General features: G+C 43.4%; 2 protein-coding genes across 2 annotated transcripts in view; both read left to right on the forward strand.

Moving 5' to 3' along the window:
- Window positions 1-3,066: 3,066 nt before the first annotated feature.
- On the forward strand, window positions 3,067-4,573 carry LOC133411564 (uncharacterized). Its single transcript, XM_061694094.1, has 2 exons — window positions 3,067-4,429; window positions 4,542-4,573. Exons 1-2 carry the CDS (start codon window positions 3,379-3,381, stop codon window positions 4,571-4,573), a joined length of 1,083 nt encoding a protein of 360 aa, XP_061550078.1. The 5' UTR covers window positions 3,067-3,378.
- Window positions 4,574-5,384: 811 nt separating this feature from the next.
- celsr3 (cadherin, EGF LAG seven-pass G-type receptor 3) overlaps window positions 5,385-27,299 on the forward strand; it is a 95,469-nt gene continuing 73,554 nt past the window's right edge. The window contains 3 exon segments of the mRNA XM_061680447.1: window positions 5,385-8,470; window positions 21,806-22,149; window positions 23,114-23,402. Of these exon segments, the coding sequence (XP_061536431.1) occupies window positions 5,485-8,470; window positions 21,806-22,149; window positions 23,114-23,402 (3,619 nt within the window). The 5' untranslated portion in view covers window positions 5,385-5,484.

Below are 27,299 nucleotides of genomic sequence, written 5' to 3' on the forward strand. Positions count from 1 at the left end.
GCAGCTAAACTTCACAACATCAGGCCGCAATCAAATCTCTCCAATCACGTTGGGTTCTTGTATTAGAAAGCCAAAGTCAGTTACCATTAAACTGGTAAGCCCACCCTCAATAGAGTCCACAGAAGAAGAACAAGAATGGCCAATACATTTGGTACAGTCATGTTTTGTGTTTGCATTTTCTGTGTTTGCAGGTTATGTGGAGAACAAATGTTATTACCGTGTGTTTCTACATACTGTACATTGTAAAGACAATAGTGACAGTTTGACTCTGAAAAGGATTATTTCCCATTTTCCCATTTTTTTTTCTATAGGAAATGGGTTTTGAAATTAGAACATCATCACAGCACATACAGATTGAGTTGCATTGAAAGTAAGCCTTTTCAAGTTTTTTGTTTGTTTGTTTAAATTTTAAATTAGTTCTGGTGACATAGAAATTATACAGAACTTTTGGCAGAAGTCTGACTGAGCTTGTCTGACAATTAATGATGACGCTAATAAGCGGGAACTTTAATTACTAATTTATTGCCTTCACTAAAACCAAGACGGTGCGATTTGTTCATTTTCAAAAAATTTTTTTGTAAGTTTTGATGATCTAGTGTTAGCAGGTCTGCTTTAGTTCTCAGGTCCAGCCTTACTATGTGGAAATGGATGTTTTCCCCACGCTTACGGAGGTTTTCTTCAGGTCCTGCGGCTTCCTTGCAGATAAAAATAAATCCTCCAATATGCAAGACTCGAAATTGTCCATATGTGTAAATGTGAGGGTGAATGGTTGTTTGTCTTTGTTACCTGACCAGTCCATAACCCAGAGTCAGCTGGGATAGGCTCCAGATCACCCGCCACCCTAAAGAGGACAAGCAGTATAGATCACGAATGGATCAAACTTTCATAACAAAGAAACACCTTCCATTCACCTCAAGGAATTCTGGTCCATGCAGTGCACAATAGCAACGGTCAGTCATGAAGAAATGACCTCATGCATGACTTTGAATGCTGGCAGAGGAAGACCGAGCCAGAATTTGCCCTTCTTCACTTTGGGTGCCAGTGCTAAGCAACAACGGTTTATTCTGCATCTGCAGTTTTAATTTCTGCCGACTCCTTTTTGGACCGGCAGCACACTATGTTTCAGTATGGGATATTTGTAGTGTAGATTTTTCATCTCTTAGTTTTTTGTTTGTTTGTTTGTTTTGTATACTGCATTAATTTTTTAATTAAAAAGCTCAATTAATTCATCAATGTCACTGTCACACTCTGTTTCACATGCTGGCTTGTCACACAACTTGACTAGACATCCTCCGACGTGCTCCCCCGACACGCACCAATTCCAAATCTTATTAAGGGCACCAGCCAGTGCCAAGTAACCTATATTCCAGTGTAATCACACTGTGTCACCGAGGCGTGCGATCCTGTTACGTCCACATTGGGGGGGAAAAAATACAACAAATCCTGTTGGCAAAGCGATAGGCTGCAGGAAAGGCTGCAGGCATCCAGAGGCCAAGGAAGGAAAACTTTATCTTTTGTGTATTTAAATCGTCTTTAGAAATGGAATATGTGCTTTGGGAGTACCGTATCATTGTAGATATGCTCCAAGTTTCTATTAGCTCCGGCAGAGGAAAAAAAGGGGGCATATATATATGTATATACTGTGCATATATATATCTATATCTATCTATCTATATATATCGTTAATTTTCTGTACCGCTTATCCTCACTAGGGCCACGCTGGAGCCTATCCCAGCTGTCTTTAGGCGAGAGGCGGGGTACACCCTGGTCACTAGCCAATCGCAGGGCACATATAAACAGAGTACCCAGAGAAAACCCACGCCGGCACGGGAAGAACATGCGAACTCCACACAGGCGGGGCTGGGATTTGAACCCCGGTCCTCAGAACTGTGAGGCAGATGTGCTAACCAGTCGCTCACTGTGCTGCCATATATACGTGTGTGTGTGTGTGTGTGCGTGCGTGCGTGCGTGTGTGCGCGCGCGCGCGCGCGTGCGTGTGGGTGTGTGTCCTCATCATTAGCCAATACTGTGATGGTGTCACTCGCGAACTACCCTGATGTCTCATGTCGGTGGTTACGTCACCATACTGGAATTTACACTGTCAGTTTCCTGATATTAAATGGAATGTGATACTTTAGCAAATCGTCTTTGGTGTTTAAAATAGGGGCCGCACGGTGGGCGACTGGTTAGAGCGTCAGCCTCGCAGTTCTGAAGACCGGGGTTCAATCCCCGGCCCCGCCTGTGTGGAGTTTGCATGTTCTCCCCGTGCCAGCGTGGGTTTTCTCCGGGCACTGCGGTTTCCTCCCACGTCCCAAAAACATGCATGAATTGGAGACTCTAACTTGCCTGTAGGTGTGAATGTGAGTGCGAATGGTTGTTCGTTTGTATGTTGCCTGCGATTGGCTGGCAACCAGTTCGGGGTATCCCTAGCCTCCTGCCCGATGACAGCTGGGATAGGTTCCAGCACGCCCGCGACCCTAGTGAGGAGAAGCGGCTCAGAAAATGGATGGATGGATGTTTAAAATAGACAGGCATCTATGTTTTGCTTATCGAGGCATATCAAAATTTAGTTTGAATCCTGCAAAGTACTCAAATAATAATAATGAATATAGTAATGATAATACTACTGATACTTATAATAATCATATAAATTATTATGCTTAACAGCATTTGTTCACTTTTGTAACTACTACTACTATTACTACTATAAAAATAATTAGTATTTCCTTTCAAATATTGCAAAGGGTTCACCAAACCACAGTTGCGTTAACTGTGAGGGCTTGCTATCCACTATCTATTGTATAGTTTTCCTTCAATTCAAGGTAACATGCAGTTTGTTGCAAGAGTTTAAACGCTGATGGCTCCACGTCCTTTCAGTTCTGGTGGGCTATATCTGTACCAATTAGGAGGTCGAGAAATGTAAAGATGCTGGCCGTAGGGGGAGGGAGAGAGAGGGGAAAGAGGAGGAGAGGTGGATTGTGTGACTGAATGCGTGTGTATGCTGGAGGCGTGCACCGACGCCAGGGGTGTGCATGTATGTGTGTGTGACTGAGTGAGAGAGGCAACCAGTAAGAGTGTGAGCCATGTTGGATGTGAGTGAAGGTGAGGAAAGATGCTGCCGCTGCCGCCGCCGCCGCCGCCGCCGCGCACCTCCTGACGCACACAGCCCCAGCATCACGCACCACAGCGGGTAGATGCCAACTCTCCAGGCCGAGGAAGAGACGGGGCAGCCTGTGGGAAGGGTTCGGGCGGTGCCGACGCTCCAAGAAGTGCAGTGGAGGAGAGAGAAGTGACTGGGGAAGAAGGGAAGACGGTCTCTTTGGTGAGAGAGGTGGAGGACGAAAAAGGAGGAGAGAGACTGAGAAAGGAAGAGACTAAATGGCTACACGGCTACCGGGCTTCACCCCGCTCTCGCCTCTGGGTCTTCACCTGCTTCTCCTCCTCGGCTCTTTGTTCGCCTTCACCCCGCGGACGGCGAATGCAGCGGTGGCTTCCGACCTGAGGACCCCCGGCCCCCGCCACTGGGATGCCGGTAAAGGGAGCGAGCGGCGTGACCAAGAATGGGAGCCGCCGGGGGACAGCAGGACACAGCCGCGGGGAGGAGAACGAGGAGCGGCGGGAAAGATGCCGGGGGCACGAAACGAGGCACGGGAAGGAGTCGGGACGTTTTGGAGGCGCAGGGAAGACCCCCCGATACGACCTCGTCATTTCCTCTCCGGCGTGACACACAGGAGCCGCTCTGAATGGGGGGTGGAGAAGGGCGTTGTTCCGCCTTCCACCTCGGCCGCTTTCAGGTGCTCGCCGGTTCGGAGTGGTAAAAAACGGACAGTACAAAGGACTACCGGAGCGTGCGCGCAGTCACGGCCACACCTAACTCAACGTGGTGCAGCAATGGCCTTTGTGCTAGCATTTGGCCTGCGCGACGCATCCGGAAGTAGAGGAATGAGTGGCGGAGGGGTGTGGGAGAGGGCTCGTAAGGTGAGGAGACTCGGAGCCCCCTCCACGCATCACAAACCATCACCAGACCCCGTGCCTTTTCGCATCCTTACTCTTTTTGGATACATTTCAACGTGGACAAAGACCTCTAACAATACATTTGAATTACACAATTCAATTTGGACCCAAGCATTGAAAGTGGTTGACGTTCCAAATTTCCCTGCATACAATGTTTTCCAGCATTCGAGTTATCAGTGCCAAAAGGCATATGATGACGAGGTTGATGATGATGGCGGTAGTGGCAGTATGGTCAGGAGAGCTGGTAGTTGTTCTCATTTGGGCAGGCACAGTGTTATCGACCCAAGCAATATCCAAGTGGGGGCTGAGGGAGGCTGTTGGACTGAACGAGTCAGGGGGGAGAGGGAAGACTGGTTGGGGAGGGAGGCAGAAGACCTATGTAGTGCACCGGCAACGTTTAGGTATCGAGGAAAGGGTGAGAGGAGGGCTGGAAGAGGAGTAGGGGTGAGCCAAGGCAACAAACGCACGACCTTATCTAATTGTGCGGAAAATGATTTGGCCTTTGTGAGTCTGACGTGTCAATTTAGGGCTGATAATGAGGGGAAAGCGGAAGTTATAACCGGTCGACGGCGCAATGAAGCCTGGGTAGAGAAGAGGGAGGCTACCAGTGGTTGCTTTGGCGATTTGAAGAGACGAGGAACATGGTGTGGATTTTTGGAGTTTATGGGTCTCGAAGGAGGGATAGCTCAGGGTAATCCCATTCTCCAGTTTAGACTAGGCAGCATCAGTGAGGCGCAAGGTCAATATTGTAGATGTAACATAATGCATCAAAGCTCACAAACAGGCCATGATACGGAAATTGAACCCACTGAACTGTTCCGTATGTCTTTTGAAAAAGTTAAATCAACTTCAGGGGCAGTTGATTCAGCATTTTCTATGCAAGAGAAGTTTCCTGTTCACTCAACCAAGCTAAATCCTTTTTTGCAGCATGATTTCATTTTCGCAAAACAATCCCTTTTCCCTTCACAAATCAACCTGACCACTTGGTCGAGCGAATCTCCTGTTTTGTCCCTCTCTGTGGGGAACAAGAGGGATTCAGCACTTGGGACAGCTCCCCTGAACGATGGAGTTTTTATGTGGAGGGCATTCAACATGAACAGTAACAACAACAATGAAGAAGAGCAGGGGGATACGGCAATGCACGGTTTTGGTGAATCAGAGATACGATTGTCCAATGAGCAAGTGGCGTTAGAAGAAGTCAGACCATCAGTAAAGCGGCAGATGGGGGTTGAGGGAGGAGAGAGAAGGGAGGGCAAGGCTGAGGGGGACGGGCTGGAGGGCTCTGCTAGGGGAGGAAAATTACACGTGGGGGAGGGCGAGTTAATGGGAGGGACAGGACCGTGGGGAGAAGAGGAGGATGAGAGGCCGAGCGATAGGGGGACAAAGCCAGGCCAAGCTGAGGAGAGAGAGGCAGCTGAAGGGAAGGGTCAGGATAGGGGCAGTAGCACTGCTACCATCACACGGCCAGATATGGAAAGGTGGAAGAAAGAGAGCCAGTCTGATGAAAGCTACGAGGAAAAGAGGGAGGCAGAGGGGGAAGCCGAAGAGAGGCACAGTTCAAGGGGAGAGAGGAGCCTGGAAAGGCTGATAATAGAGGCAGAGGATAAAACCGCTCAGGAAGAAAGGGTTGGCAAGGTTTTGATGCCGTGGCCTCGCTCTCGACGGGCAGCTAACAGACATCCACATTTCTCCCTGTATAACTACCAAGTACAAGTAGCTGAGAACCAGCCACCTGGGACCTCTGTTATTGTTATGTCCGCCACAGACCCCGATGCAGGGGACGCGGGCAGGATCAGCTACAGCATGGCTCCCCTTATGAATAGCCGGTCGTCTGATTATTTCCACATCCACCCTGATACTGGCCTGATCACCTCCACACAGATTCTAGATCGAGAACACATGGTTCTGCATTATTTCCGGATCACTGGAACTGATCATGGTTCCCCTCGTCTCTCTGGCACTACAATGGTAGCCATTACTGTTGGAGATCGCAATGATCACGCTCCTATTTTTGAGCAGACAGAATACCGGGAAACCATCAGAGAGAATGTCGAGGAAGGGTACCCCATCCTTCAACTAAGAGCGACAGATTTAGACTCCCCGTCCAATGCCAATATTCGTTACCGCTTTGTCGGTGACTCTGCCACAATTGGGAGAGCTGCTTTTGAGATAGACCCGCGATCAGGCCTCATAACAACCCGTGGAGTTGTTGACCGAGAAACAAATGAGCACTACACACTCCAGGTGGAGGCTAGTGACCAGGGAAAGGAACCGGGCCCACGCTCAGCCACAGTTAAAGTTTTTATCACAGTGTTGGATGAAAATGACAATGTGCCACAGTTCAGTGAGAAGCGTTATGTGGTGGCGGTGAAGGAGGACGTGAGACCTCACTCGGAGATCCTCCGTGTTAGTGCCACAGACCAGGACAAGGACAGTAACGCTGCAGTTCACTATAACATCATCAGCGGGAACAGCCGTGGCCAGTTTTCCATCGATAGTGTCACAGGGGAGATCCAGGTGGTGGCGCCTCTGGATTACGAGGCTGAGCGGGAGTACACGCTTCGTGTCCGCGCGCAGGACAATGGCCGACCGCCACTTTCCAACAATACTGGCATTGTAAGTGTGCAGGTGACGGACGTCAATGACAACCCGCCTATCTTTGTCTCTACACCGTTCCAGGCATCTGTGCTTGAGAGTGCACCCATTGGAAGCTCTATCCTTCACATCCAAGCCATCGATACCGATGCTGGCGACAATGCACGCCTGGAGTACAGATTAACCGGAACCAGTTCCGACACACCGTTCATCATCAATTCTGCAACGGGCTGGGTCACCGTTAAATCCATTCTTGACAGAGAATCTGTTGAGCACTATTTCTTTGGTGTGGAGGCCAGGGATTATGGAATGCCACCTCTTTCTGCCACATCAAGTGTTACAATAACAGTGATGGATGTTAATGATAACCGCCCAGAATTTTTACAAAAAGAATATTTTGCCCGTCTGAACGAGGACGCTGTGGTTGGAACCAGTGTGGTAACTGTCACGGCTGTGGATCGGGATGTCAACAGTGCTGTGACTTATCAGATAACAGGTGGGAACACTAGGAACCGTTTTGCCATTAGCACTGCAGGGGGTTCCGGGCTGCTCTCTTTAGCCCTCCCACTGGACTACAAACAAGAACGGCGCTATGTTTTAACCATCACAGCCTCAGACCGTACGCTCCATGACACCTGTCAGGTGCACATCAACATCACTGATGCGAACACACACCGGCCTGTGTTCCAGAGTGCACACTACTCTGTTAGTGTGAATGAGGACCGGCCACCTGGGAGCACTGTGGTTGTGATCAGTGCAACAGATGATGATATTGGTGAAAATGCCCGGATCACATACTTCCTGGAGGACAATATCCCTCAGTTTCGCATTGATCCTGCATCAGGGGCTATCACGCTACAGGCGGAGCTTGATTATGAGGACCAGATGACCTACACTTTAGCTATAACAGCAAAAGACAACGGCATACCACAGAAATCAGATACGACATACGTGGAGGTGAATGTCAATGATGTGAATGACAATGCGCCTCAGTTTCTCAGCCCCAGATACCAGGGAACTGTCAGCGAGGATGCCCCGCCCTTCACCAGTGTCCTCCAAATCTCAGCCACTGATAGGGATGCACACGCCAACGGCCGCGTCCAGTACACATTCCAAAATGGCGAGGATGGAGATGGAGACTTTACCATTGAGCCGACATCTGGCATCGTGCGAACTGTTCGCCGGTTGGACCGCGAGAGTGTGCCATTTTACGAGCTCACAGCTTATGCTGTTGACCGAGGTGTACCCTCTCAGCGAACACCCGTCCACATCCAAGTGACAGTTCTTGACGTTAACGATAACGCCCCGGTCTTCCCTGCTGATGACTTTGAGGTTCTGGTGAGAGAAAACAGTGCCGTGGGCTCTGTGGTGGCTCAGATCACTGCCACGGACCCAGATGAGGGTGCCAATGCCCAAATTATGTACCAGATTGTGGAGGGAAATATCCCTGAGATCTTTCAGATGGACATATTCTCAGGGGAGCTGACATCACTCATTGATCTTGACTATGAGGCTCGCAACGAGTATGTCATTGTAGTCCAGGCCACCTCGGCTCCTCTAGTCAGCCGGGCTACTGTACGGATCAAATTGGTAGACCAGAACGACAACAAGCCCACTCTGAAAGACTTCCAAATAATTTTTAACAACTTTGTGTCAAACCGTTCTAACAGTTTCCCGAATGGAATAATTGGGAGAGTCCCCGCCAACGATCCAGATGCATCAGACCGGCTGTACTACACAATTGACAGGGGGAACGAGCTTCACCTGTTGCTGCTCAATCACACCAGTGGGGAGATCCGACTGAGCCGTAAACTGGATAATAACAGGCCACTGGTGGCTCCCATGCTGATCACCGTCACAGGTAAGAGACCATGAAGGGGAACATGGGAGGAATGTGTGGGTGGGAGGGGCTTTTTTCCCATCTCATCCTTTGAACGGTGGAATGGTTGGTGAACAAACCAATCATGTTGTTGGCTATAGAGGCAGGTAAAAGAGCTTGTAGACATTCCGCCTGAGTAGTAGCTCATACAAAAAACTAAATAGAAAAAAAGGATGCGTTGATGGTTCAGTTAATGTCGTCTTGTTGAAAGTCTGGGAACCGTGTGTGTGTGTGTGTGTGTGTGTGTGTGTGTGTGTATCGGTATGTGAACTGCTAATCCAATTCCGTAGCTTCTGTACCAGAATTAGTGGCGACAACATCTCACTTATACATTGAGTATTCATTGAGTTTGAGATAAGTGAGACAGCAGAGAAATAAGATGAGAATCAAATTAGGTCGTTAGAAAATAAATAACTGCAGGTTAAATAATAATAAGGTGTTATGTAAATTGTTGTATAGTGATTGAATTATTTTCAATCTAACTAACTAACTCTAATCTATAACTTCTGTTAATAATGTTGTGAATTTGATCTTGACTCTTATTGATTAACCATAATTGGCTAGGAACCATATTTAGTAACTTGAATAGTTGCTATAATTGAACCTCACATGCCACACTGGGAAATATGTCACTTTGCCCAGCCTAACAGTGTAAAAAAATGCATCAATTTTCTGTCCTCACTCGGGTTGCAGGTGAGCTGGAGCCTCCGCTAGCTGACTTTGGTTGAGAGGCGGGGTAGAACCAGTGAAAACAAAATCCAAATAATTGACTTCGTTACTCCACAAAAAGTACTGCAAAAATACAATCTACCTTAGCATATATGTACATAATCAACAGCTAATAATTGTGAGTAAACCAGAGTAATAACTAACCACTGAATATATGAAGTATGGAAGCAGTGAATATATAAAGCATGGAAATAAATATATTCAACTAACCGTATGCAATAATTTATACAAAAATATATGCAGTATGGCCATCCTTTTGTGATGAAAAAGCTAAAGCAAGTATTTCACTTTTGTTTTTTAGCAATTGCATGTATGTAGGTATTGTTCATATTTGATTAGTCAGTGTCAGGAGCTTATCTATTGTCTGATGTGCGGTGAGAACTTTGAGGCAGCTTCATTTATTAAGGAGAGTCGATGGATGTCAGCCGTCAATGCAGATACTACTGTAAATAAGCACGCGTGGGCGTTGTGGACTTTTTTGTTGGTAAATGTGCCAAAATGGTGCCCCTCTGACTTGTTCTACAGAGCATTCAGCTTGCTAGAACTGACTCACAGTATGTATTCATATGAGATTCTCCCACTATCTTACCCCTCCAGGATATGACAGTGATGAGATTATAATGAAACTACAGTCAGCGCCAGTCAGGCTCGAAGCAAATCTGTCATTTCCCCTCTCTCACGCTGTGTGTGTGTGTGTGTGCGTGTGTATGTATGTATGTCTGTGTGTTTGTCTATGACTCTTCTCTTTCTTTATTCTATGCACATGTGTGGATACACGGATGGTTGGATGAATGAATTCCTATCAGTTGCCACTCTGGTCTTGTCGCTCCCTCAGTCTTTACTCTGCTCTTATCTCACCATATATTTTATCCACTCATACATATAGCATCTCTGCATCCTTCCTTCATATTCAGCTGTGCATCCTCATCTCATTTGAAGTCCTCTCTCCCTGTTATCATCCAAACATTTCCTGGGTCACGTCTCCTCCATGACATAGTTTTTTGTTTGTCTTTTCCCTCCACACCACTTATATCCTCTCAGTGTTTGTGTTGTTCCTAGATGCATGAGTTGTGTGTATTTTTGCCATGAACAGGCAAAATTTCTGCACGTTTTTAAAGATTATGTGCATAATATTTGTGCATGACTTTTTTGTGTTCAGTTCACAAAGTGTGCACTCTCAGGTGGCTCAAAAGCTTTGTGCTTCAGAGGGTATTCAGGTCTTTTTCGTCAATAGTATCAGTGCATGGCAGAGAGTGCTCGGGCTGTACTCCCCTCTTTTGTCTTGGCCTATCTAGTTCTTTCTCTCAGCTTCTACTCTATTGATTCTCGGCATAATTCCCATGTTTCTGCTTCGTTGTAGTTTAAAAGTGTTGCTCATTCATGTTCAGCCAGTTTTTACACACACGATTATGCACACACATCTTGCTGCAGGGTTTGCTGGTACGGACTAATCATGTTTTTATTGTAATGTAGCAACACAAAGGGCGTCAGCGCAAGGTGACCTTGATCAAAGCAAAAAAACTGATCTAGTGGCCAAAAACGGCTTTGGTTGTACACGCCAACTCTCAGGGGCAAGGCTCTACTGGAGGAAAAAACAAAACGATTTGTTCTGGGGACATCAATGGTGAATAGTGTAAACTCACAGTGATGTGGTGGAGCACACTTATGCTGTATGCATAAGGAAACAACAACACATGGTCTTACCAGCATCATTTTAATACAAAGGAAATGCTGCCTTTAAAAATATCCATTCATCCATCCATCCATCCATTTTCTGAGCTGCGTATCTTCAGTAGGGTTGCGGGCGTGGTGGAGCCTAGCCCAGCTATCATCGGGCAGGAGGCGGGGTACACCCTGAACTGGTTGCCAGCCAATCGCAGGGCACATACAAACAAACAACCATTTGCACTCACATTCACACCTACGGGCAATTTAGAGTCTTCAATTCAACCTAGCATGCATGTTTTTGGGGTGTGGGAGGAAACCGGAGTGCCCGGAGAAAACCCACGCAGGCACGGGGAGAACATGCAAACTCCACACAGGTGGGGCCAGGGATTGAACCCCGATCCTCAGAACTGTGAGGCTGACGCTCTAACCAGTCGTCCACCGTGCCGCCCCTTTAAAAATATAATGATGCTAATTTTCTATAGTATTTAATGGAAAAGGGTTTATAATTGTGGTTTAGTTACATTAACAACACTCACAGTTTAAAAAAGAAGCTGTGGATGCATTTATTCCGAGTAGTTACTGCGCCAAGATCCAATATGCTTTTTATCACGTGTTTTATTTATTTATTTTTTTCTCTCCCCCATTGGACAAAAAAATTACCCACCCACTTACCTTGAACAATTTGCTATGTACACAGATCGCATAAAAGGCATATCTTCAACACTTTGGGGTAAAAACCCCTAAAATTTACCAATAACATTTTAACCAAATCTCTATGTGCAATACAGTTTATCAAGTGCTATTTTAGCCAAGCAGAAAGCCTTGAAATATAAGCAGCAACTGCCTTGGTCACATATTCGACAGTTCTGTTCCTTAATACAATGAGATAAAATGTATATTTTTGATTTAAAAAGAAAACTTCCTCTGTCTCTGTAAAAGTGTAGGTTTAAAACCAACTCGTCTTATTGCACAGAATGGAATCATCAGACATAAGCTGTAACATTGTTTTATTGACATCAGACATCACCATATATCATAAAAATAAACAAACATTTAAATTAAAAATTGCAATTTTGAAAAGCTAAATTTCCACTGCCCTATACCTATTTGCATGCTTGTGTAAGAAATGCATAGCAAAATAGGCATTTAAAAAGTTTTCTTTACTACACAGACAATAGTGCATGAATTCCAATCACAAAACAGGCATGTACAAGAAATGAAGTGTACAATTTGGTACAGATCCAAATGAGCTTTGGTGGCGATTTATGCTATACTGAGTGCCATTGTACTGTAGGTTAATATGCAGTAGTTTCACTCGGAGAGAGAAGACCATAATGTGAAAGCAAAAGCTCAAACCCCATGAGCATGCTGACTCTGCAACCACAGCCGCCTGCACGCACTGGCTATACAGTACATACTGGCCAAGCCTGTTATAACGCCACTATAGAGCTCCTTTAGCAGCCCATTGGAAGCCATTAGGTGTTCTTTTGGTCCACAGTTGCTTGCCAGGATTTAATTGTTTCAGGTGGTGCAGCGAGTCCCAGGTTTTGCCCCTTCACCCCGCCCCACATAGGCTCAAAAGGCCAGATGGCACTTTTTTTCTCATGTTGGGTAGTTAGTGGCCCGCAACCATGCCAGAGCCTTAGACCTATGACCCTGTCAGTAACCTCAGTGGCCTGCGTACTGTATTTACTCATGTTGCTGAGGGGCGCACATTCTCTTTGTGTGCTTCAACGGACAAGAAGGCATCACAGGAGTCGTCGCTTCTGCAATAATGCGGTGTCTAACAGGACCCATTGTTTGGGAACATTTTGATTTGGGCAGGCGACACGAGGGCTTCGCGCCACATGCAAATCAGCCTCAGGTGCTTGACTGAGGCAGCGATTTTCACAAGGCTGCAAAATATCAAATTATATCATATAGGAACACTGGAGATAAAAATGAGGACTTTCAGAATCGAACCAATATAAAACATTGCTTCATTCCTTTCCCTGACTGGATGTCACTATGGTTTCCAGAGGTAGCAAAGTACTCACACGCTGTACTTTTCTAACTCCTGTATTTAAGTAAAAGTAAAAAAGTACAGACTTTGGAATGTACTTAAGAACAAAAGTAAATACGTTATTTTCTGCTGTTAATTATAAACAATACACATTTTTAAAACTTAGCGCAGCGAAAAAAAGTCTCTGTACACAAAATAGTCTTCCTCCTTTATTAACTTGCATAGTGCTTGTCCTGGGAAGAAGAAAAAAAAAATAAGGAAAAAAATAACGTTCTTTTTTTTTTTTTTTAAACCAAGACTTTTTTGTTGTTTTGACTTTTATGCTATCAAAACATTGTCTTCCCATAGTTTTGCTGATGTGAATTGACTGAGAATTTCAATTATATATATATAAATTAGCTAATGATAACGAGTGAAATTTATTTTCTTTCTTTCTTTCTTTCCAGATTAGACTAAATTTTTGACTCCCAGAAGCTGGTGGGTTTTGGGCTGGCACAATAAACAACGCATTTGCCACAAATCATTTTTGCGCTGACAACATCAAACAATTCTCTTAAATAAGGCCATGAATGGGGAATATTTTGCTTCTCCAAATATTTTCTGTTGTTGTTAATGCTCTTTGGTTCACGTTCCATTCACCATGGCGCTGTTGTTTTTGTCTGCCTTAAAAGACCCCAGGATCTCAATCAATTACTAATATCTAAACAGTGGTTTTACCTCTCGTCTTTGTCATGTTGTCATCCGTGGAGGTTGAAAAAACTAACGAGCCTATTTTGACAAAGTAAGGAATAGAAAGTGCACATATCCGTTTTCAAATAGGAGGAAATGTAAAAAGTCATCAGAAAAAAATATATTCCAGGAAAGTAGAGCTAGAGTACCTGAAAAATCAGTAGAGTAACGAAGCATTTTTATTTTATTTCCCACCACTGATGGTTGCACATTTGAAAGTAAAAGATTTGCAGGGGTGGTCACAGAACAACTAGAAGACACAAGCAGGATGTTGGCAGCTGTCACATTCCAGCTGTTAACCGCTGTCACATGCATGTCAGAGAGGTCAGAGGAGCATGGATTTGTGTGAGGCTGCAGATCAACTTATGAGGTACAATAGACACGACGCGTGTATTCATGTGATACGGGCTAATGGGCAGGGACTTAACATGGGAGATGGCTTTTGTGTCAGTGCAAGTATCCGGCGGTTTAATGTAAAGGATTAAAGCTTTTTTTGTAGAAGGCTGCTTTGAACCCTAATGTTGTCGGTGTTGCTCTGTGTGCGTGTGTGTGTGTGTGTGTGTGTTGTTGCTGTTTTTTCAACTGAGTTCTACTCTTAGTAGAATGACTGACCTCAAGGCTTGAAAGGCTTTCAAAACAAACAGAGCAGAAATCAGCAGTCAAGCCAGCCTCAGATATTGCTCTGTGTGTGTGTGTGTGTGTGTGTGTGTCTGTCTGTGTTGCAATGATACTCAGACAATACTTTTCGCTATAAATTGATGTTACCCCATATTTGCATTTTAGTGTTGAGAGATGTTGCAGAAAAAACAACAAAGCCCCTATAATGTTGGATAATACATCACAACATAACTTCTGAAGTCTGATGTGTTCGTATTCCAAACAAATTTCCCATGGAAAATGATTGTCATCATAGATGACTTTAATTAGCTGCACAAGCAATGATTGAAGTAACATTTTCACATTCTGAAATGTAAAAATAGGACAACCATTATTAATATTAGGGAGCTTTTCCTTCCCTTGGTTGTCAAAAGAAAAGATGTCTTATCATATCTTGTCTCTGTATTCCTTATCTGGATGGAACTGTCACAGTAGTGCTTTGTAAAGTCAACCGACTATTGGACTTGGTGGCTTTTCACGGAACAGAGAGGTGATTCACAAACGGGCCGAATAAAACCATGTTGACAGCGCAGAAATGGGATTGAACCCATCTGATGGTGTAAACATGGGACTCTGTACACTAATGGGCTGAAGGCACCATGACAGACGTTTTGTGTATTTTTGAGAAGCACCAAATGGCTTTTGTTCACCCTAAATCCAATTTTTGCAGATTTAAAAAAATTAAATTAAAAAGAAAATGGTTTGCATGCTAGTTGTAACAAATCTCCCCCTTTGGGCTTTTTACTTTTAATCCCAATCGCTTAAATGAGGAAGCGAGCAGATACTCAGCCAGACTCTTAACCACAACGGTACCAGTGAATATGAATGCGATGCAAGAGGGGCTTTTAAACATTTAATCCTGTTACACGTGTCTGCTACATCCACATCCCTTGAACTTGACTGCATATGAAGAGATATTGAGTTAAATGAATTTGATTAAATCGGTCGCCAAAGTTACTTCAGAGACCTTTTTGATTTCACAGCAATTGTATTCACAGTGTTGGTCAATTAATTGAGTGCATTTATTCTACTGGTTCTCAATCATGTAATTCTACATCTAAAAGTAGGGGATTGGCTGGATTTTTATACAGCACCTTTGTATCTTCAAGATAGTAAAGGTGCTGTGTTTTTCGACTTCAAGTCAGTTGTTGATGGATAAAGGTAATGGCTCAAGGATACATTTATTCAGTTGTGGCTTATAATATACCGTCGAGACACCTTTTCGTCATTTTTGTGCTCTTTATATAAAGCTCCCAGATTCCACAAGGTGGTGCCAAAGCCCTCGCAAATAGGAAAGTACTAATTGGTGTTACGGAACGACTTTGAAGTGTACGTCTCGACTGAGAGACTTAACGTTAGCCTGAGTTGAACCATTTATTTTTAAGGTTATAAGACGACGATCATCTTTCTTGTCATGACATACATTATGCTTACATGCATATTCTCATATTTGTCCTCTGCATTTAAGCCGTCACAGTAGTGAACACAAACACACCCAGTTAGTGGCACACATTGGAGCAGGGGGTTAGCTTAGCTCCCCGGGAGCAGTTCAGGGTATCTGTGTCGTGCTCAAGGACACCACAGCAGGGGTCAGGGGGATGATGGGGTTGATGGATGTTTTGTTGTTGTTGTTGCCCACAATCGTCTCCTGGTCGATGACTTGAATCGGGATCCCCATGGCAGCAGGTTTCCATTTTAACCACTGGTTCTTCTTTTCTTCTCATGTTCTTCTTCACTTGACACCTCTGGTTGGGGTACTCCTCTTTTGGAGTACGAGTTATAAAGGGAAAACACGCGCCCTCGCTGAACAGAGTGAGCTTTGGTGAGGTATGCTGACATCTTGTGACACCTCATGTTTGACAGCGGTTCAAACTCATTATTTTTCTCGAAAATGTTTGAATTACAAATGACCTCGGGCATTCAACTTTCCGGTGTTCGTCTGCATGTGCATTGCTTGAGACCATTTTTCCTAACCACATTTGGTAGATGTTATTTGTAGCGGCCTTGTAAAAATATATTTCCATGTCTGTTTTCACCTCCTGCTGCGGGCTACATCTCTACACGACTTTACAAACTATTTCTATCCGGCTTCCCTGGATGTGAGCTTGGGATCCTCTGACATTCAAGGCACTTTTCACTGTCCTATTAGTCAGGCTACCTGGCAATGAGAGATAGCACTGAAATCCCCTCTTGTCGACCCACCGAGCATCTTAGAGGCGGAACACTCATCAGACCTGCCTTGTTCTTATGTTGAACTGGTGTTCTGGCTCCAGTGGGACCCAGTTGCTGGTTATTCCACATCAGCATGTTCATTCTTTAAAGGCTTTACGAGCGCTCTCCCACTTTTGATGACATCTCCAAGTCCGCAGGGGTCAAAGCTTCTCTTGAGTTATTTAGAAAATGCTTTGTTCCTCTGTTGTGAAAAAAAATACCAAAGTAACTTTCCATTTGTGGCCTTCTTAAGATATTAATGTTTTATTGTTTCCATGCACGCTAAAGCGTCAGAAAGGGTGATACATTATTGATAACTTGGATGTTTTATTAGATGGTATGCAAAAAATCACCTGTCCTCACTTCACATAACCACTCAAGAGTGTTTCAGAATAGTTCCATGGCTTTCCATTCAAAGGCTGGATCTACTGTCTATTTCTGAATTAATAATTATATCAGTCAGCAGTAATGTTTTTGTTATCTGTTCTCTATATCTTGTGTGCTAAGAGTTGCAGGCTATTGTTCTTTGTATTTCCCTGTCTGACTTCTTGTCGACTTGTGCTGCACTCTGCAGGCGCTCACATCTCTGCTGGAGATGATCTTTGACCTTGTTTGCTCACGTGCGATTGTCCGTCTAACTGGCTGATGTTGGATTTGCAAAGTGTCAGTCAAAGCCTCAAGTCTCATGTGTGAGTGAGGCAAGCTTAGCCTTCTTAAGCTTCATCAGAGTGTGATAACTGATTGTTGTTGCAAGGTCAGAAAGCAAAGTGAAGGACATTTTGTTTTGTTTTTTGTGTGTTCCAATCCATCGATCTATCCATCCATTTTCTGGCCCGCTTCTCCTCACTAGGGTCGATACAAAATTAAATAACTCCCAACATCGCGCACAAATTAAACATTTATTTTTCCAGCAGAAATTACCTATGATTTGTTATATTCTTTACGACAGCAGAACATTTTGCTGTATTACCTTATATCCACTTGTGTGGCAGAATGTGCGCAGTTTGTATTCTTAAATTGCTTTAATTTGTTTCTTTTGCAACCTCCCTGTGGCTTCCAATGGAGCCATTAGTAAACCTAGAAAGACTGCACTCACTGTAGCAATATTAGAGCTTACTGTGAGTTTTTTTTCATGCAATGGACTGTTTACAATAAATGGTAGTAGATAAAACCGTAACAGTACCAGTCAAAAGTTTGGAGACAGTCATGAATTAAAAGCACAAAAATGGATGTCCAAAACACAAATTACAGTATACATGCATCCATCCATCCATTTTCTGAGCCGCTTCTCCTCACTAGGGTCGCGGGCGTGCTGTAGCCAATCCCAGCTATCATCGGGCAGGAGGCGCGGTACACCCGGAACTGGTTACCAGCCAATCGCAGGGCACATACAGACAAACAACCATTCGCACTCACATTCACACCTACAGGCAATTTAGAGTTGTCAATTAACCTACCATGCGTGTTTTTGGGATGTGGGAGGAAACCGGAGTGCCCGGAGAAAACTCACGCAGGCACGGGGAGAACATGCAAACTCCACACAGGCGGGGGCCGGGGATTGAACCCCGGTCCTCAGAACTGTGAGGCTGACGCTCTAACCAGTTGGCCCCCGTGCCGTGACAGTATACAGTCCCCTCCAAAAGTATTGGAACGGCAAGGCAATGGCACTCATCCATCCATCCATCCATTTTCTACCGCTTATGAGGTCGGGTCGCGGGGGCAGTAGCTTTAGCAGGGATGCCCGGACTTCCCTCTCCCCAGCCACTTCATCCAGCTCTTCTGGGGGGATCCCGAGGATCCACTTGAACTCCTGCCCTTGGGGCAGGATCTCATCCCCGACCCGGAGAAGGCATGCCACCCTTTTCCGACTGAGGACCATAGTCTCAGATTTGGAGGTGCTGATTCTCATCTCAGCCGCTTCACACTCTGCTGTGAACCGCTCCAGTGAGAGTTGGAAATCACGGCTTGATGAAGCGAACAGAACCACATCATCTGCAAAAAGCAGAGATGCAATTCTGAGGCCACCAAACCGGACCCCCTCTACGCCTCGGCTGCGCCTAGAAATTCTGTCCATAAAAGTTATGAACAGAATTGGTGATAAAGGGCAGCCTTGGCGGAGTCCAACCCTCACCGGATACGAGTCCGACTTACTGCCGGAAATGCGGACCAAGCTCTGACACCGGTCGTACAGGGACCGAACAGCCCGTATCAAGGGGTTTGCTACCCCATACTCCCGAAGCACCCCCCAGAGGACTCCCTGAGGGACACGGTTGAACGCCTTTCTCCAAGTCCACAAAACACATGTAGACTGGTTGGGCGAACTCCCATGCACCATCGAGGGCCCTGCCAAGGGTATAGAGCTGGTCCACTGTTCCACGGCCAGGAGGAAAAAAAAAATCAAATTTTAGTCAATTATTTTCGAGAATGAGAGTCCTTAAAGGGGTGGATGCTATTCATGTGGCAAAGCTTGAAGCAGGCTTCAGGTGCAGGTGAAGATGGGCCTGGTTCAAGTTGGAGGCCAAAACAAAAAAGCAAAGAAATGAGGCAAATTTTATTTTAGTCTTGAATTTGTACATCAACATGTACTTGAGCGCTGTAAATAAATGTTATTCTGCATGAAGAAAATATATATTCTTTTGCCTTATTGTACTCTTCAGTCTTCCAGATTGCTTAATGTATGTTAAAATCAAAAAAATTCTCTGCGAGGGCTCAGGGGATCCCCCAGACCCCACCTAAAATATTTTTTCCCCCCCCCACCTTTTTCATGCCTCTGGTGTTTACGTGTCTGTTCTTGCTTAGTACATGTGCCACTTCACCACGTAATCCTACAAATTAATTAACAGACAAACTCGTTTCACTCAAAAAAATGCATTCTATGCTTGGCGGTTGTCCTGAAAACAATCGGTCCACTCAATCAACACCACCACTGGTTCTTGAGAGTAGCATTTTTTTTATTCTGGCTGTAGGTTTGAAATTAGCTCCAACGACTCAATGTACATGGTTGTACATTACGATGTAAGAAAATAAATCCACACTCAAGGGGGGTGACGAGAGAGCTGTAATTACAGTGTGTACTAAATACACTGACGAGAAATGTATATAGATCTGTGTGTGTGTGCGTGCGTTTGTGTGTGTGTGTGTGATTAAATCCTACTCTATCAGATAATCCACAGTCATTTCCAAGAATTCAGTGTCATTTAAATAACAATGGCAGATCAGCTTCAATTTGTGCTACATGATATGGAGTGATGACAATAATGAAATATATTGCCCTTTGGCCCTCGGAAGTTGACGATGATGACATCTAGTTTATTGAATCATACGTATGTACTGTGGTGGTGTGGTGTGGTTTGTGTATCCATACTACATTATATTTCTATGTAGTCTGTAAATGGTCATCTATTTTTTCGTGTTAGTCCTTAATGGCTGGCTCCTTATTTATTGCCCTCTGCTATGTCTCTCTCTCTGTGTGTGTGTGTGTGTGTGTGTGTGTGTGTTAGAGGTCAGTAGGGAGTGAGGCTCCTCATAATCCGGTAATCAAACCAGCTGCCACCCCACCCAACCCCCATCCTGACGTACCTCCTGCTTCCGCCTTTTTCTCGCAATCTTTTTAGCCCACTCTCCTTCTGTTGCCTTTACTTATTGTGTTTTTCTTACCAAATTCATTGAATCTCTCTGCCCATCCTTTTTAAATTGGTAAATTACGAATGTGAGACAGTTAACCATTTGAAAAGCTTTGTAGGGAAAATGAACCAACAAGAGACAATCAATTATTTATAATATAATTGAATATTTGATCATTATTGATTCTCCACTTTATTTGTTCTTTCATATTCATCATTAATAAGACATCTTTTCTTTATATTCAAGTGTTCTGTTTTGTAGATTTTATTTTATTAATCCTGTTACCCTCTATCTCCTAGATCTCTTTCTCTCCTTCCTGTGACCTTCCTCTTTCACCCGTTGCCTGTCCATGCTATTTTTCTGACTTTGTGGCGCATGTTTTTACACTCATGGTTTTACTTTTGCAAAATGAGCCCATATTTTACACACTCTGGGCCTGATTTATTAAAGGTTTACGTGTGAACACTTGATTGAAGAAGTGAAATCTGACCTACGAACGGGCCGCAATCAGGATTCCATCTGGCAAATGCACAAAATTGTTCATTTTGCACATTGTGGCAGGTGTTATGCAAAAATATGCACACCGTGATTCATCAAATGTGAGACAAATTGAGTTGGCTGATTTTGTGTCTATAACTAGCATGCCTGAAAAGCAGATGCAAAGCGGTGCCAGCATAGCATAAGCAAAATGAGAAACTGCACGGACAAAATCTCCAATAGTGTGAATTGAATTTTTTGAATCCCCAAAAAATATATCGCAATGTATTGTCTATTGTGCAATGCAATTTTGGAGTTTCTGAATGACATAAGGGCTGACTTTCAACCAGTCACAAGAAGGGGTCATGCCATATCACCTATGACAAAACTTTCAACTCTGCATTTCCTTGCCTCTGGGTCATTTCAGCGCACTGTGACAGTTGGGGCTGGCATCTCTCAGAGCAGTTTTCAACTGTCTCAAGTTTTAAACACAATGTTACTCAAGATGTGCACACACCATGCTGTAGCCTACATCCAATTGCCACACACTCAGGACCAATTAAAGGGAAAAAAAAACAAAAACATAGGATTTGGGTGGTTGCTGCTGCCATGTTGCGCTTGCGGTGCTCTCGCAAATGTTCAAATGTTCCATGGTGAAAATACTCAGAGCTTTCTCAAGTATAAAAGCCTATTTGAAATATTGCAGTCTCGACCACATTCACATCTGGTGCCAAAAGTGTGGGCAATCTGACAAACAGGCAATTTGGAGCCCGCTACTTGGGATCTTAGTAAATAAGCCCCTCTGTGTCTTTAGTCACATACAGTACCACTCATCTTATTTATCTTGCTTAGGAGTTGTCATTTTTCATCCCCCAATTGCATGACCAATTGTATCCATTGGCAGATATTTTTTTGTGCATAGAATACAGTCAAATATTTTTAAGAGTATTTGAAATCTTAACATGGCCCAAGAATAGCTAGATGCTAAGGGACTCATATCTGTCTTCAGCCCATCCAGCCATCCATCATGATCATCATCATTTATTTTTGTGAAGTATTTGTATAGTATACATGTAGCTGTGTTGCGTACCTAACAAGCCCTTATCCACATTCTCATCCCTTTATATTTGATTAATCCCCTTAATTTTCCTCCTCTGTTACTCTTCTCACACCCTCCTTATGAATTATTTAATTACTCTTCTTTTGCTTTTGCTTTACAGATGGTGTCCACAGCATTTCAGCACACTGCGTCCTCCGTGTCCTCATAATCACCGAGGACATGCTGGGCAGCAGCGTCACAGTGCGCCTACAGAACATGTCCCAGGAGCACTTCCTGTCACCGTTGCTGGGTCACTTTCTGGAGGGTGTGTCAGCGATTCTCTCGGTGCCTGTCGAGGATGTTTTTGTCTTCAACATCCAGCCGGACATGGACGCAGCACCGGGAGGGATCCTAAACGTGAGCTTCTCTGCGGCGCTACCAGGAGGACACTTCTTTCCCTCCGAGGCCCTGGAGGAACAACTGTACCTGAACAGGCCGCGGCTGACCTCGCTCACACAGATGGAGGTTCGTAACCCTGCAAAACAGTTGCTTCTGATACTCAGAAACCAGTTGCTTGTGATGTAAGTTTCCTTTTATTCCCATGGTAACATAAACCATCTTGGAACGTATGACGGAGATGAGCATAAAAGGAGTTTAACCTTGAAGGGAGAAAGGTGCTGTTTGAATGCAGGCAATTTACGTAAGAATACATACTACTACCGTACGTGTGTACTATAGTTAATCTAAAACCATATATTTCAGAATTCATGCAAGTATTAAAGTGCATCAAATTATATTAAATGCTGAGAGACATGCATCTATCCACAATGATGTCATGGCATCGCCCCAAACCACTTTTGAAACATCCAATTTAGTGATGTGAAATAGTTTTCATCACAGGCTACATCGTAGTTATGCTTTCCCTCGGTTATAACAGTGAAACCACATAAATGTATGTTTGCTAGGGGTGTTACACCCCGAGCAATCATACATTTGGGCCAGAAATTGGTTGTAACTGTACTTTGTTTTTAAGGTCACCGTTCAGTTCACCTTCAGTACAGTGAAGGAACAAAATGTAAAAACACTGCTTATCTTTTGAGACATTTAAAATGTGCATTTTTCTTTCCTGTTTTAAGGAAATCATAGAAATAGTGTGTCAGGTTAATGTTTTTTCTTTTCAGGAAAAACAGGAGTGGTTTGTCTTTTTCTTACCTAATATGTTATGCGTCATATTACATAATTGGCCTTGCATTTGTTCATCATTTTCATGATGGATTACTAGTTTTGAACAGAAGTCAAGGAAAAATTATTGCAAGCTTTCACGGGCCACATAAAATAATGTGGAGTTTGACACCTGTGATCTACTGTCTCAGATGTTATCCCTATGCTGATCACAGCCTCGCGGGGTCATATCTGCATTATATCTGAAGATGCTTTGACATGCTATGATAAATTTTTTTTCGTTCTTTGACGTTTCCTGGCCCCTCAGGTCCTTCCATTTGACGACAATGTGTGTCTGCGTGAGCCGTGTCAGAACTACATGAAGTGCATCTCTGTGCTGCGCTTCAATAGCTCCGCCCCTTTTATCTCCTCACCCTCCATCCTGTTCCGGCCCATTCATCCCATCGCCGGCCTGCGTTGCCGTTGCCCCGTGGGCTTCACCGGCGACTACTGTGAGACCGAGATCAATCTTTGCTATTCCAACCCTTGTCTGAACGGAGGGGTGTGCGCCCGCAAAGAGGGAGGGTACACGTGCATCTGCCGCGAGGACTACACTGGTGAGTCGTGATGTACTCTATAAGTACAACCAGAATTAATAGGACATTTTACTGAAATTAAGCTCTATATTATGCTAGAGCTTGTGCTGCAATGGACACCTCAAACATGGAAAATGCAATAAACTGTTATCCTTATGCGGTGAATAAGTGCATACATTACATTGCGTATCAAAAAAAAAGATTCGAGGAAAATAGTACAGTTCACGGTTCACTCTTTGCAAATTCACCTATTCAAACATATCCTGAGCTATTTGCAGAAAAACACACCTATTTTTATGCTCTTTCTTTAATGCCCTTAAATGCCACAAGATTGAGCCAAAACCCTGGCTAATAGGAAAATAATAATTTGTATTAAGGAAGAATTTCTGAAGAATTTTTGAAGCGTTGCATCTCGACAAATAATGGCTCTTATGTGGTTGCTGGCTTCCCATATATTATCAGAGCGTTAGATTTGTTTTCTGTAACCTAGTACTAAGTTTGTTTGTCTTCCGGTAACACTTCTGATTCCATCACTTCAAACTTCATGTTGCACTTGCGGTGCTCTCTCAAATGTTCCATTGTGAAAATCATCAGTTTCCTAAAGTGCAAAACCCTCTTTTTAATACTCCACCTCTTTAGTCTCCACCACTTTTGCACCCATTGCCAACAGCATACGCAATCTATTAGCATGAATGCGCAATTTAGGATCTTCGTAAAAAGCCCCTCTGTGTCTTTAGTCATATACACTACCACTCATCTTATTTATCTTGCTTGGGAGTAGGAATTTTTCATCCCCCAATTGCATTACTAATTGTTTCCCAATGGCAGATACACTTTGTGCTTAGAACACACAGTCACATTTTTTATGTAACAGTATTTGAAATCTTAACATGGACCAAAAATGGTATTGCCCTCTTTGTTTTTTCCTGATGAGTTGATGAAACTATAATTTTCAGGTGTCAGTGTGCTTTTTATCCACTTAAGTATTAGAATGCCTAATAGGCGAGGAGCTAAGTTTACCCTGGGTTATTAGTGGAAGTTACAGAGGAGAGTCGTCACCACTTGTACTTCAGGTGCATTTTTGGGAAATCAAATCATCCGTAAGGCATTGATTTTTAAGGGTAATGTAAGATGAGTTTGAAATGAAAGTTTTTTTTGGGGATCATAGTTTGGTATACTCTATACACATTTTAAACTTAATATAGGCAATTGTAAACATTTGGGGGGCATCAATTACATTTTTACTTTTTTCCCCACTATTCACAATAAGGCTTGGTCCCTGTACCTGTGAATAGCTCGAGTTTACTGTAGTTTTCTCTTAGTTGTAGGTATTTACTCAACTGCAGAGTACAAGCCATCTACTTGAAGTAAGGTGTTCATTCAAGAGGAGGCCTTTATGTTTACAAACGCTCGGTTAACGGGAGAGATAGGAATGCTATTTTGTTTAATGGTTGATTGGTAATTGTTATTTCAGTTTCTATTCATTAATTTTGTGTAGGTTCCTATCAGTAATGCAGTGTAGTGAGAGGTGGAACTAAACGATTCCTGCTTGTTTCTGGATGTCAGATATGTATTTCATTTGCCATTGGTCAAGATTTTGGTGGACAGCACGTCTGGCAATTAAAGGTGGATTTTACAGTTTAAAAAAAAACATGTTTTGTCATAGGTTTAAACTGTCTGTATGACCTGCCAGTAGAATATTATTAAGTTGATCTTTTGAAAAATCCTCCCTCTCAGGCCCCATATTATGCCTCTAATTTAATTTTAATTATTCAAAAACATTTCCCGCCACGACAGGAACAGCCTATCGGAGATTTAAGAGACAGAAGGTGTGACCGAATACTCAGAATAACTCACTTTTTACAAATTACTCACAAATAACTTTTTACAAATTACAAATTGGCCACAGGTGTGTCGCCGAAGGCACGGCGCACCTCGTTCACCAGCACTGCAACGGAAAGAAAACACACCTGAGACATGACGAGTTTTTTTTAATATGGCCCAATTATTGACTGCTGGTTAGCAACAAAAGTTCAAACTAAGGAATTGGACACCCTTTGAGACGTAACAAGGTGAAACTTTTGTGCAATGCACGCCTCATACATAGTCACATTAGTGAGGGAAGTGGCTTTGGTCAGAGACGTGGGGGGGAGGGGTGCAGTGAACCGACATTGAAATCTTGCTATCAGTTTGAAAACTGCGAACTTCACCTTTAAATTCAAACATGCCATTTGTTAGAATGGAGACCGCTAGTTAAGAATGTAAGGTAATTACTTAGGGTGGGACTAAATATTGATATTGTATTCTTCTCACAGGGTATACAGTATTACCATGTCAACATTAGGTATCTGTACTTTTCTCTGGCCGACATCAAAGTAAGCTAATTGCTGAGTTTTTGATTTTTTTTTTTTTAAATGTGATGCGGATTTTAGTGTTCTTCTCCATGTCCAGTCAACACCGCATATCTAAACTACCAATGAAAACAACCTATTGAATAAAAAATTGCACACATTTCTGCTTCATCAGACTTTAAATAATGAAAATGTTATGAGAAATGTATATCTATATTTTAATATTCGTTTCATCACTTGCATAGATATTGTGATCTACAGTATAGTAGCGTATTTTCTTCCACTATATTCATTATTGCATAATCAGTGTCTCATGATGATGATGGTGATTATCATTACCGTTGGCAAAATATTACAATAATATTGTACTGCAAGTTACTCTGTAAGTCCCACCCCTAGTGATTAAAATCTGAAACCTTTTTTGTACCTTATCCTAATGATATTAATTACGTGTGGAAAGGACTTTCACTGTTGCACAGGAATTTAGCAGATTGAGAAGAGAGTTGCTTCGATAAGGGATGGAAGGTTTTTCTGCACAGGAAAGATTCATAGAATCTGGTAGTGATGGTCATATCATTATGGTTATTTTTCATTTTCTTGTAATTACTCCTGGATGTGGTCCAGATCTGAGACAGATAAACGTGTGTCCGGCCACTCAGGAATTTTCAAACCGGGATCACCTCCAAGTGAATAAATGAAATGGTGGCCTCGGGTAAAATGTTCTTTTTTGTTGGAATGCAAAGGAAAAGAACACACATTGTGTGGATTTTAACTGTCTCCTTTGTTGGTGTCCCACTTTGACATTGTTTTTGATCTGCTCTGTTTTCCCTCTTTTGTCATGTGGAGACTGACAACATGAAACACGCATCTTCGCCTCATGGGAGAACTTCTCCTCTCCAGTGTACCTGTTACTTTGTCATTTACATGCAGAAACGCACGCAGCACCACTACTTTATAGTTTTGGTTTGTTTTAGTCTATAAGCCGCTGTATTTATTTATTTTTTTAACGCTATCTTGTATTAGAATTGAAATGATGCTGCTCAGTGTCACGTCAGAGAGGAAAAGCGATTTCCAACTCCCGCTGAGACATTCAGGAAGAGTCCAAAAAAACAAAGGTGGTGATTGAGCACAAATGGTAGAAATATGAGACTTAAATGGAACTCAGAAACTCTGGTGGACCGAAAATTAGGAAAAATAACAGCTACTGATGTGTTGGTTCTCCACCGGTGTCGGGCAAGTAGAGGAGACTGACATGATATAAATGAGGCAGCCGAGAGGAGTAGAAATTCTTGTTGTTTTGCAAAGTTTTGTCACGTACGTGGTTAAGGTGAGGGCGAGTAACGCAAGGTAAGAACATGGTGGACCCAATTGCAGGGAAGCAGGGAGGCAAGGCAGGAGTGCGGGAGTCTCAAAATAATATTTAATCTTAGAAAAGGGAAAACTGAACAAAGTCCCACAACAGATACCAATCAAATCAAAGTAACAAAGAAACACTCGAATATCTAAAACTGGAAACAAACTATGACCTGTGAGTAAGACCTGGAATAGAAACGGAAAATGACACCGG

Source organism: Phycodurus eques, chromosome 1, assembly GCF_024500275.1.
Source record: "Phycodurus eques isolate BA_2022a chromosome 1, UOR_Pequ_1.1, whole genome shotgun sequence".
In the NCBI taxonomy this organism is placed as follows: Eukaryota; Metazoa; Chordata; class Actinopteri; order Syngnathiformes; family Syngnathidae; genus Phycodurus; species Phycodurus eques.

Excerpts from the sequence above, each read along its gene's own strand:
- LOC133411564 (XM_061694094.1), top strand. The coding sequence starts at position 3,379 with ATGGCTACACGGCTACCGGGCTTCACCCCGCTCTCGCCTCTGGGTCTT. Across the intron at positions 4,430-4,541 it reads GTTTAGGTATCGAGGAAAGG|GGCTGATAATGAGGGGAAAG; the intron begins GTGAGAGGAGGG and ends GTGTCAATTTAG.